The sequence below is a fragment of the Cricetulus griseus genome, chromosome 2, assembly GCF_003668045.3.
Source record: "Cricetulus griseus strain 17A/GY chromosome 2, alternate assembly CriGri-PICRH-1.0, whole genome shotgun sequence".
In the NCBI taxonomy this organism is placed as follows: Eukaryota; Metazoa; Chordata; class Mammalia; order Rodentia; family Cricetidae; genus Cricetulus; species Cricetulus griseus.
The window spans coordinates 287,281,810-287,294,431 of NC_048595.1; the positions used below are offsets into that span (position 1 = coordinate 287,281,810).

At 40.5% G+C, this 12,622-nt stretch overlaps 1 protein-coding gene across 10 annotated transcripts in view; it reads left to right on the forward strand.

The window, feature by feature from the left end:
• Tulp4 (TUB like protein 4) overlaps positions 1–12,622 on the forward strand; it is a 117,402-nt gene that overhangs the window by 59,749 nt on the left and 45,031 nt on the right. For all 10 annotated transcript variants that reach the window (XM_035440433.1, XM_035440427.1, XM_035440434.1 and 7 more), the window contains one exon: positions 6,302–6,430. In XM_035440433.1, coding sequence (XP_035296324.1) covers positions 6,302–6,430 — 129 coding nt within the window. The remainder of the gene's footprint in view (positions 1–6,301; positions 6,431–12,622) is intronic.

The window sequence follows — 12,622 nt, forward strand, 5'->3', positions numbered from 1 at the left end:
TAGAGTTTAATTTATTTTTCTTATTTTCTTAGTCCCTAGGTTCCCCCCACACACACACACACATTATACCTTTACAATTTTGCTTTTTGGGGATTTTACATGTTTTGATATTGTTATACTTTTCCTAAGTCCTCCTGGAACTGATTTGAAAAAAAAAAAAAAAGTATGGGGAGAGGCGGGAGACTGCAAAGGAACATGGGCTTTTGACTTAGTCCACCAAAGTTCACATGTAGCTCCACTATTGAGTTGAGACATGGAACAAATTAGGAAGTTTTTGTATGCCTCAGTGTTTGTGTCACTAAAAGTAAGGCAAATCATAATTTTTATGAGAAAATGCATGTTATGCTGTTAGTAGAGAATCAAGCAGTGTGTTGGCACCTAATGCATAGTAGTTACTTATTATTGTCATAGCATTCCCTGTCACATAACATCTAGAGCCCTACTCTTTGCTGATTTTGGCCTGAATCACCCTTAACTTTAAGCAGTCAATCATTTAATGAATTTACATAGAACTTAACCATCCATGTTCTGTAGAGAGCTATACATGTTCTTTGGGCCAGAGTTCCATTTGAATAACCCCATCAAGTACTGTGATGAGCAACTTCTGCTTTTATGTCATCGAGTGCAGTACTCTAAAAAGGCAGAAAGAATTCCTGAGTGATGATATCGTTCTTCCAAATATACACAGAAGTGTAATCAAGCTGTTCTGTCTTTTATGAAATTATATAATTATGGTATTCCACACTTTGTTTTGGTTAATCATCTTATCTCACTCTTCAATCCCTCTGTCCCCTTTCCTTCCTTCACCACTGTATCCTTCCATTCTTAATAGTTAGCTTTCTGCTTTCATGGCACATCTATCTATTACCTAGCCCTGCCTCCTCTTTTAAAACCCTCTCCCCCTGTTAGGATCAGTCTCTTGTCTAGTTTCACCACCTGGCCTGTACTCAAGCCCACACAGATAAGAGAGAGGACATGCAGGATTTGTCTTTTCTGCGTGGAAGTTACTTCAATATAATTTTCAGATCCATTCATTCTCCTACAGCTTTTTAGATTTTATTTTTCTTTGCAACTGGATGATCATTGTATTTTTCATTGGGCCATATTTTCATTTATTTTCTGTCCTTTTTAACTTTTTTTTTTACTGCATTTTGTGTTTGTCTGCTTATTATGTTTGAAAGCACAAATGTGTTCCCATGAATGGCACAGTTTGAGTGTGGAGTTCAGAGGACAACTTGCAAAAGTCAGTCCCTTCTTACCGTGAGATTATCAGAGATCTACCTTGAGTCGTCAGATTTTGCAGCAACTGTCTTTACCTGCTGAGCGCTCTTGCTGGCCAGTGGTTTTCTGGTTTAAAAATATATAGCTATTCTGTATTCTAGATACCAACTCGCTGTGTGAAGTGCAGCTGCAAGGACTGTCTCCTGCTGTGATGGGTTCCCTCTGATGATATTCATTGTGCAGGAGTATCTCCCCCCATCCCCCTCTGTTGTTCTTGTGTCCTGTGCTGTTCAAGATCATTCAGAAAGTTCTGGCCTATGCCTCTATGTCTTGAAGTGTTTTCTCTAGAATTGTCTCTAGCATTTTCAGCATTCAGGTTTTATATTAAGGTCTTTGATACGTTTGAATTGATCGTTGTGCAGTGTAAGAGATAAGAATCTGTTTTATTCTTGTGTGGCCTTATATCAAGCTTAGCTGGCACCATTTGTTGGATAGACTATTTTCTTCCAGTATATGCCTTTCACATCTTTGCCAAAGATTGAATGGCTATCACTGTCGTGCTACTTTTAGGTCTTTCTTTCTGTTTCATTGGTGTCCTCACCTGTCTGTGACAACCTTATACTGCCTTTGTCACTGTAGCTCTGTAGTGTAATATGAGGGTTGGCAGCATGATGCCTTTAAGGGTTGTTCTTTCTGGTGAGGATTGCTTTGACTGTTGGTGCATTTTGTGTTTCTATTAGATTTCAGTTGTTTAATGTTCTGTGAAGAATGCCACTGGAGTTTTGATGGCAATTGCATTGAATCTGTAGATTGCTTTTGTTAATATAGCCATTTTCATGATATTTTGTCTTTTGTTCAGTTGAACTTGTTGCTATTTCACTTACTGAATAACAGAATCAGATGACCTGGGTGATGATCACCACAGGATTGTTATAGAGGCTGTTGTTTATCTTGTTTTTGTTCAAATTGTGTTCTTTTTAGATGGAAGGAAATGGTCCTGACCATTGGTGACACAGTTGCTCACTGAATTCATTTCCTGTGTGTGTCTCCGCCATTTGGAGAGTCCTATTTCAGAAGCTGAGCCTCAGCACTAACTGGCATTTAGGTGTAAGGAGTGAAGCAGCATATCGTGGACCTTAGCTTATAATCCATTTATGCTTCCAGCAGTCCTGTCCTATGTTTGTATTCTGGGTTTCTCTATATGATTGCTATAAATTGATAGGGTGGTTCTTATATTAGAGACAATCATAAGCTGTTTTGTTTGTTTGTTTGTTTGTTTTATTTTCAAGACAAGGCTTCTCTTTGTAGCCTTGACTCTCCTGGAACTCACTCTATAGCCCAGGCTGGACTTGAACTCACAGAGATCTGCCTGCCTCTGCCTCCTAAGTGCTGGGATTAAAGGCGTGTGCCACTACCACCCAGCCAGACTGGTTTTTTTGTTTGTTTTTGTTTTTGTTTTTTGTGGGTTTTTTTGTTTTTTTGTTTTTTTAGATACTCAAAGGCATGAATTGAAACTTATTTCACCCCCCCTTTTTTTTTAATAGATGAATGCAGCCTTCAGCTAAGATAGTAGCTGGAGTTCTTTGGTGCAGACTAAATTAATCCTATTTCCCCTTTGAAGGGTAGGGAAGTCATGGCTTAGGTTGCCTGATAGGTCCATAGTACCTTACTTCATGACCTGGGCAGCTGAGATCCCAGCTGATCCCTAGCTGGTAATTCCTCACCACTCTGGTATGTCCTAACATTGCCAAGGAGGCCGGCAGGATTTAGAGAACAGGAAATAAGCTGTTGGGAGATAAGGCGGGCAGCTGTGCATTGCAGACAGGACAGGAAATGAGGATGAACAGGCCAAACAAACATTAGCAGTTCTACTTCATTTTTAAACCAAGAAGCAATGGAAAGACTTCCACTTCCAATTCAGAGGCATCCACCTACTCAGTTGTGCCAATTAGAACGTGGGGTGAAGAAGCTTGTGTGTAAGTACCACATTTCCAGTGATTGCTGCATTTCAACTCAGAATTCCAGAAGGATGAAGCTGAGTCAGAATGTCTTGTTTATCCAACAGTAGCAACTGTGTTATCTTAAAAAAAACCTTACTTTAATATTAGAGATAATTTGAAGTACATTTCGCCTCTGCTCTTTTGTGTTTGTGTCATTCTGTGACTGCAGGTTATTTCCATGAAGAGGCGTTTCCTTGATGATAACCAAGTATGTGATTGCACATGACAGTGGCCACTAGTGGCAGAACATCTATTTTACAGATACCCTTACAGTAGATGAATGTTCACTATGCCTACCCAAAGAAATCATTTTAAAACTGCAGTCATGAATGTTCCTGTTTGTCGTTTCATTCTTTGATAGCCATTCTGAAATGGTTATGGGCTACTGGGAAAAAAGAGATCAACTTGTAACCACCCACATATCTGTGCAGTGTAGTGCTCAGGCCAAATTACTGTCAGATCTGGAGGGAGTAAAGGAATCTGACATTATTGACTGTTAGGAAATTCTGAATTTTATGATACATTCAAATGTCATTTTGAAGATTTAAGTTGTTGATTTAAAAAAAAATCAAATCAACTAGATTTACATAAGGCCCCCACCTCTGTACATTTGCAACTCTTTAATTATATATTATGCCTGTTGATTAATCTGAACTCTGGGGCCAGAGATGCCTTAATTTCTTTCTTTGGCATCTAACAGTGTTTAGTTCATCTTAAGCATACAGGCAGTATTTACTGTTGTTAAAGTGCCTTTGGGAATTTGAAATATTTTCAGTACTTTTTATAGTTCAAAGATATAATTTGATAAGTATTAAAGCTTCCAATTTTATTATCATTTCAGAATACACTAAAAATAGCTGGTCATTTTGGAGATGTCCCCAGCAGCACAGATCCTGCATTGACAGTGATAGCCACAGCACATATGTCAGTGATAGAAATGCAGAGCTGGCCAGAGTAAGGGAGGAGTCTCAGTCAGTGTAGGGCATGACTGGATGAGATAACTTAGGGATTTCTTGCAAGTTGACTGGATTGTGGTAGCCATCAACTGGATTAAGTTTAAAGATTGCTGGGTTCAAAAGATCAAAACTTAACAGTTTTCTTTGTTTTTAGTAGTGTTATAAAAATGCCATAATACTTTTTACCTTTAAAAAAGTTGAGGTAAGCAAACTAGGGTCAGCCTAAGTCAGGCTGTTCTTGGGGGCCCCTTAGTGTATCGTTCCTCAGAAACACATGTAAAGATCTTCAGATCAGATGTGCCCACTACATAGTTAGGAGACGTTACGGGATTTGTGTATGGTTGGTCTGGAAGGAGGAGGTATTACACACATGAGGAGGGTCTGGCATTGGAGGAGGTCCATTAGACTTAGGTTTACTTCAACTGCAGAGCCTAAGTTAGAGCTTGGAAACCATTTACAGTGCATAGCTCAGGAGAGATAAGAGCGAGTGTCTTGATTGACTCGAGTGCTTTTGCTGATCAGTGGCAGTCCTCTACTGACACATCAGCGGCATCCATGTGCCTGTGGCTGTTCTGAGCTCACTGAGGGTGGTAGAAGTGATTCATAGCCTCCAACTCAACATCAGCCACATAGCATAAGTACAATAATGACGCTGAGTTCATCACTGTCACCAGGTGCTTACAGTGGTGGGGGCAGTCACATGGTGAACCTTGAGATACTGGTTTCATGGCTTACATTCTTGAGACTAGGCAGTAGCTCACTGCTGCATGGATGTTCCTGACCCTTTTCATTAGGACTCCCAAACTTGCCAAGTGTATGTTATGTAGACTGACAAACCACCTGACAGACTTCCTGTCTTTTTAAGTTTTATCATTATTATGTCTGTGTGTTTATGATGAGGAGCGTTCACGTGCTTCTACACATGTGTGGAGGTCAGAGGGTAGATTTGTGGATGGTTCTCTCTGTGTACCTTTACACATGTTCTAGGGATCAAATTTTGATTTCTAGGCTTGAGGCAAGTACCTTTACCCATGGAGACACATATTACTGTCCCTAGACTTTCTACCTTTTTAGATTAAAAAAAAAAAAAAACAAAAACAAAAAACCCCCCAAACTTGTTTATAATTGAGAAAGATGGAAGAAATTTCTCTAGATTTAAGATTTTCAAAAATTATACTTTTAATTTCTTTCTAATTAAAAAATTAGTAGTGCATATTAATTTTACAAAAGGAGTTAGGTTCCCATACTCATAAAATTAAAAGCTGTTTTAGTCACTGTCCTATTACTATGAAGACACACCACAACTAAGGCAACTCTTGTAAAAGAAAGCATTTGACTTAGGCCTGCTTATGGTTTCAGAGTCTTACTCCATCCATTATCCTTATCATGGCAGGGAACATGGCACAGGAGCAGTACCTGATCCAGAAGCACTGAAGGAGAGAGAGAGTGTGTGGGTGACACTGGGCCTGGTGTGACACAAGGCCACACCTACTCCAGTAATGCCACACCTCCTAATCCTTCTAATCTTTTCAAATAGGGCCACTCCTGGTACCTAAGCATTCACTAGGATGATATGAGCCTCTTGGGGGTCATTCTCATTCAAACTACTACAGAAGCTTATAACTTCATGTTTTCTCTCAGAAAAACCCAAAGCGACTTGAATGTTTCAACTGTGTGTTTTCCACATTGGCTTTGTTAGATGATGAGATGTTCAGAAATATGATAGTCCAGTAAAGATAGAAAGTTAAGCCTCATCTTTCCTTTTTCCTATATTAAACAAATAATGCATGATTCAAAAATGGTTACTATGTGAAAATCATTTTTCTACAGCACAGGACCAGCAAATGAGAGATCGTCTCACACCTGTGAGAGACAGGTGCTGGGTTCAGGTGGGGCCTTTGTTTTCATGTTGGGGTATATATTTCATTGTTTGTTCAGGTGTCTTCTGTCTTCCAGGACATGTCATGTGTGTCTTCTTGCCATGTCAAGTGTGTCTGGATTCATGTGGACTTTACCCAGTTGCTCTGCTATTCCCTACACTCTCCCATCCTTTTCCTATTTAATTCTGGGATTTGAGTCCTTTATAGAAATGAACTTGATCAGTTGTTTTTCTTGTTTTTCTAGGTTGTGCTGGTGAGATGGAATGAGCCGTACCAGAAACTGGCCACATGTGATGCAGATGGAGGGATATTTGTGTGGATTCAGTATGAAGGCAGGTGGTCTGTGGAACTGGTCAATGACCGTGGGGCCCAGGTGAGTAGATGGTAGAATTCTTCCAGTGAAACACTGCTGCTTAGAGATCAACAATTCAAAAAAAAAAAAAAAAGTGTTTTTAGTACCCACGTGGTGACTGTGGCTCACAACCATCTATAACTCCAGTTCTGGGGGACCCAATACCCTTTTGTGGTCTTTGTGAGCACTCGTGCTTGTACATTGTATCCATACATATATCTGGACAAAAAGCTAATACACATTAAAAGCAAGAATCCTATGCTTTAGCTAGATGGATAACTACAGCACTGCAGACCCTTAAGCAGTGTTAGAAAGGTGCCTGTCTCACAGAGTTCATAAAGAGTGGCTATCTCCACACCTCAGATTTGACTTTGGGCTGCCATGTGGCTACTGTTTTGACAGGTGGGCACTGTGCTGGGAGCTATGAGGCAGTATCTCTGTGAGCCTGCAGGTCATACACAGTGAAATCTGCTAGGTGTAAACAGGGTTTGAGGCATGAGTTTCCTGAACGGTTTGATTTAATTCTCAGTGACCCTGAGACAGGGGCATTACTGTCACCTTGTTATAGATGAGAAAACAGGCACAGACAACTACCTTGCACTTAGAAATCAAAGGCTGGGCTTCTGGCCTGTGCTGTCTGACCACAGAGCTCATGCCTTTGACCTTGCAAAGTGACATGCACATCTCATGGACCGGCAGACTACTGCATTTGAAGTTTTCCTTCAAAAAGGCTGATTAGTGTCACAGGGCAGGTACCATTTCCTCCTTTCCCCACTCTGAGGACGATGGAAACAGATGGAGCTTTATCGGTGCCAGGGGATCCCATTCTGCTTACCTACTAAAAGAGTCAATAGGCTATGAAAAACAATCACAGAGATTAGCACATGGACTAAGACAGCAAAGGAATGACCACCAGAAGTGTCTCAGAGAGTCCAAACTAAACATGGAGCTACTGCTCCAGCACCTGCCTGCATTCTGCCATATCTCACCATGACTATAGTGGACTGACCCTCTGAAACTGTAAACAAGCCCCCCAATTAAATGCTTGCCTTCATAAGACTTGCCTTGGCATATGACTAAGACATATGCCACAAGTGCTTTTTTTATTCCATGTGTTTTTTTCTCAAGCTTCACAGGAACTTTATTCTGAAAATTTGCTATTCTTAGCAAATAGAAGACAAACAATCCAAGGTGTTCAATAACTTGCCCAAGGAGGCTTATGGGCATGAAAATGAGAACCCAAACCCCATTGTTCTTCTAAAACATTCTACCACATTGTTTCTAGAAAAAAAAAAACAAAACAAAGCTCCAAACCATTCTATTTCTCTTTGGCAGAAATCCATGTGTTCATATTATAGCCCCAACTGCCCAGACTTTATTATTGTTTGAAAGACCCACCCTGCCAGCCAGGCTGCAGTACCACTCCATGTTTCCCAGCACTATCCTTATCAGCAAGGACCCCCCCAATCCCCCCCACACACACAACACTCCAACCCCATTATCTCCATCTGGCAGCTGTGTAATTGATTTGCCTGTCACATCCTTCCATGATTTTTCCCATAGAGACTTGAGAACAGACACACGTCAGATTCAAGAGAAGTAGAGTGACGTCATCCCTGGGGGCAAGTGAGCTGATGTGGACCATAGAACACCTGGCGGCACTCAGTGCTCACAGGTGACTGTGCCTGCAGGTGCTACTGAAGTATTGCTTTAGCTTGTGACACAGTGACAATTTTTTTGTTCTTTTGCTGTTTAAAATTGGTTTTCAAACCCTAGAAGCTATAAGCAGCTGCTATCATTAAATACTGACATTTGGGGGAGTCCTGTTTGCTTTTGATAATATTGGAGTTAGGGCTGACATTATTTTTAGAAAATGCACACACAGATAATGCTGCTCACTGGTACACCTGGAAAATGTCTAGCAGCTGTGCAGCTTGGAGGAGGAGCATTCTTGAATCAGCTCAAAGAAGAGCCTGGCTGTTTAGGAGGAGCAACAGATGATCTGGTGAGAGCACACAGAGTAATGGAGCCATCGACAGAAGCCAGTGCTGGAGTTTCTCTCTCAGGAAATGATCATGAGGCCATTATTTCAAAGTGGGCGTGGAACAGTGCATGCGTTCTTTCACAGCGTTAGTCACCAAGGATGGCTGTGCCAGGCACATACTCTGAAAGGGTCTGATGAAAAGCTGCCTCAGGCAGTGGTGTGGCCAAAGTGCTGCTTGGCTTCAAGTAATCTGAGGACTCTTCAGTAAGTGAGACTGATAGGTCTTTGCAATCCTAAAACAGTCCCCAAAGAAGGGTTTCTGCTATTTCTTCTAGCATTTAGTACATACTTGGTCTCCAGTGTTATTTTTCCAGTTTGGGAAGAGGGAGACAGGCAGGCAGGCTCAGGTGGAGGTGGGGTGGGGGGTGGTATTAAAGTTGGGATTGACTCCACTGCTGAGGCACACCCCAGGTCCTTGGTTCTCTCAGACACGACCTCCCTAAGTATGTACTTGATCCCCTGCTTCTATTCAGCACATACCGTGCATCTTCACTGCCTTGTGCTGAGGTAGTAAACTCAGTTCATCTAAACACCCTATATTACCTTTTTGTGATCTTTATCAGTGACTTTTATTTCTTTGGGAGTGGGGATAACACCCCCAAAGCACAGGAAGCAAAAGCAAAAATAAACAGGCTTATATCAAATCAGAAAGCTTTGTATAACAAAGGAAATGGCAGCCTTTAGAGTGTGGGATGTTTGCAAACTATATATCTGACAAGAGGTTAATATTTAGAGTTGCAAAGAATACAACAGAAAAAAGACCAAGATGTTCCAATTAAAAACTGGACACTAGACCTAAATAAATACTTTTGAAAAAAAAACATAATGCATAGACAGCAGATATATGAAGAAATGTTAAAAATCAGTAACCTTGGAAATGTGCATCACAACCCTAGTGAGATGAGAAGTCTGCTGTCAAAGACACAGTACTATAAGAACATGCACCCTGTGCTGGCTGGTGTCATGTCAACTTGACACAGTTACCTGAAAGGAGGGAGGGAACCTCAATTGAGACTATGCTTCCTTAAGACTGGTTGTAGGGCATTTTCTTAATTAGTGATTGATTGTGAAGAAGAGCTCAGCCCATTGTGTGTGGTACCACCCCCAGACAGGTGGTCCTGGATTCTATAAGAAAGCAGGCCGAGCAAGCCCTGAGGAGCAAGCCAGTAACCAGTATCCCTCCATGTCCTCTGCATCAGCTTCTGCTTCAGGTTTCTGCCCTGTTTGGGTTCCTGTCCTGATTTCCTTTGTTGATGAGCTACAGTGTAGAAGTATAAGACAAATAAACCCTATCTTCCACTTGTGTTTTTTGGCCATGATGTTTCATTGCAGCAAGAGAAACCCTAACTAAGACACATGCCCTTGTGAGAGTTGTTAGTACAGCCATCATGAAGAACACTGTGTAGAAGTTCCTCCAAAGATTAAAGTTGGAGTTACCATATGATCCTCAGCCCGTTGATTAATGCACACAGCAGAATGCTATTCACCCATAAAGGGATGAAATTACTCATTTGCACCTGTGGGTGGAACGGGAGGTCATTATGTTGCTGAAGTAAGCTGCCACAGAAAGACAAGTACCACATGATCTTATGGTCCAATTCTGAAAAGCGTCTTTTCATAGGTGGATCAGAATGGTCACTAGCTAGGGAGAGAAGGAGAGATGGGGAGAGGTTGGGCAGTAGGCCCAGACTATAGTTAGGTCAAATGCACACACTTCTGGCACTTCTGGGTACTGCATAGGAGAGCAGGACTGCTTTACTTTGTTCACTTAGGACCACGTCTCTCCCATGAAATACTTGCAGGATAAATATATACAATGAGCATCTAAATAAAATATTTACTGGTAATAATTTACTTTAATTTAATAATAATAATTTACTTTAAAACAATTCATATACATATACTCTTTTCACTTATTAAAGATAAGGCAAAATTACATACAAATGAGATGAATATGTTCATTGTTTTCTCTAAAAAGTTAAATATTGGCTGGGCATGATAGGTTATAGCTATAATCCCAGCTCTTGGGAGGCAGAGGCAGAGGCAGGAGAATTGCTCCAAGTTTGAGGGCAGACTAGACTATATACCAAATTCCAGGCCAGCAGGAGACCACATAGCGAGAGCTGGTATCGAAAAAAAAAATAAACAAAAAAGAATTGAATCTTAGCTGAATATTTGACGCTGCAGAATATATACTATCTTCAATAGATTTTAGAATTGATCGGTATTTTGATCTTAAAATCATCAATACTGAAAATGCCCATTTTGCATAAATATGTAGCACAAGATGGCAGAAGTATATGTAGTCTACATCAGAAGTCTTTGGAAATTCTGTCCTAATCCTAAAATAAAATTCATGGAATGGCCTTATGGAACTCTAGTCAGCAACTAAAATATCAGTTTTAAAAATCAGATATTCTAACACAGTGTGATCCAAAGATAACTCATATGCTACATACCTAAGGATAATAGTAGAAAATGTGAAAGGCTGTTTTCTTTTTTCTTTTTTTTAAATGAAGTCAATGTTTGTACACAAGAAGAAAGCTTTGCATGTGAAGTAAAGACACCTCACTTTGTAAGGTATAACAGACTTGAGTTTGGGTGGCGGTGCTTCAGTGTGAAGTAAAAAAACTTCAGTGTGAGGTATAACAGAGTTGGGTTTCGATGGAGGTGCTTCAGGAAGCACTCCTTGGTGTCTCATGCACACTGGTGCTTGTGCGCAGTGCATGTGTGTGTATTACATGGTCAGAACCAAGCCTATAGTGAAGTCTCACTGTGCAACACAGGCAGGCTCTGGCAGAAACACCATGGGCCCAGTATGTATTTGATTTTGGGTTAATTTTTGGTCATTGCATGCTTAGAAACCACCTATTCCTGCCAAAATTTTGGAAACCTTATATTCCACTGTTTGACTCCATATGGGATTATGAATAAGTTTAAGAAGCCAAACAATAGTACAATAATTAATGTACTATTTATTGCTTCTTGGCATTGGCTGTGTGTTTTAGCTTTCTAAGACAGTCCTCCCTTTATCGTAACTGTTTTCATGATACATAGTTAAAGTACGTGTAAATAATAGCATGAGCTTTGGGGAAAATGTCAAAGTTATTGCCCAATGTAATATGCTGTTTCTGGAAACTGCATGTTCTTCACAGAAACTAGATAGATCATGTAAGTGGATGGAACATGATGTGAAGCCAAAGCTCAGAGTTTTCCTAGAGAAAAGCTTTGTCTGGTGACTTACAACAGCTGTTGAAGGCTGTTCCACACATCAGTGCTGTGTCATTGTAGACACTGCTAATCAGTGCCCGCCTTCAGCCCTGTTGAGAAAACAGTTGAAAGCACTTTTCTTTGCTGCTTATTTTTTATGTCTTGAAATGTAATATATGCTTAGCAATGTTACAAAGTTTTTAAAAGAATATTCCCAAGTATAAGCAACAGTAAAGATTATGATTAAAAAGAAACCAAAAGTAGTACAAACTAAAAAATAAATGAAGGTGGTAGAGACAGGATCAAATACACTAATGAACAGAATAAATATGAATGGACTAAATTCAATTAAAAAATAAAATTGGACAGATTCTCCCTTTAAACACCTAACTCTGATGATAAAGTACTTTGCACGAAAGGCGAGGCCTTGGGTTTTATCCTTGGCACCAATTTACTAAATCCTGGTGAGCATGGCATAGTGTTCACTGTTGCTTTTTTGTTAAGATTTACTTTTTATGTACATTGGAGTTTTGCCTGCATGAGGATGACAGATCCCCTGGAACTGGAGTTACAGACTGTTGTTAACTGCCAAGTCAGTGCTGGGAATTGAACCCAGGTCCCAGGTCCCAGGTCCTTTGGAGGAGTGGCCAATGCTCTCAACCACTGAGCCATCTCTGCAGCCCTCAGTGGTACAATCTTGTAATGTCAATACTTTAGGAAGCTGATCCAGGAGGATTTCCTGAGTTCAAGTGGACCAGGCTGGTCTACGTATGCCAGCCTATGCTTCTCTGCAAGGCTCTATCTCATGACAGACTTCCCCAAAATTCCTGCATATTTGAAAACAAATACATTTAAATAACATCTGTCAAATCCTGTATCTGTGGGTAGTGGTGGCAGCAGTGATGGTGGCTCACATCATTAATCCCAGCACTGAGGAAGCAAAGGCAAGCCTGTTCTAC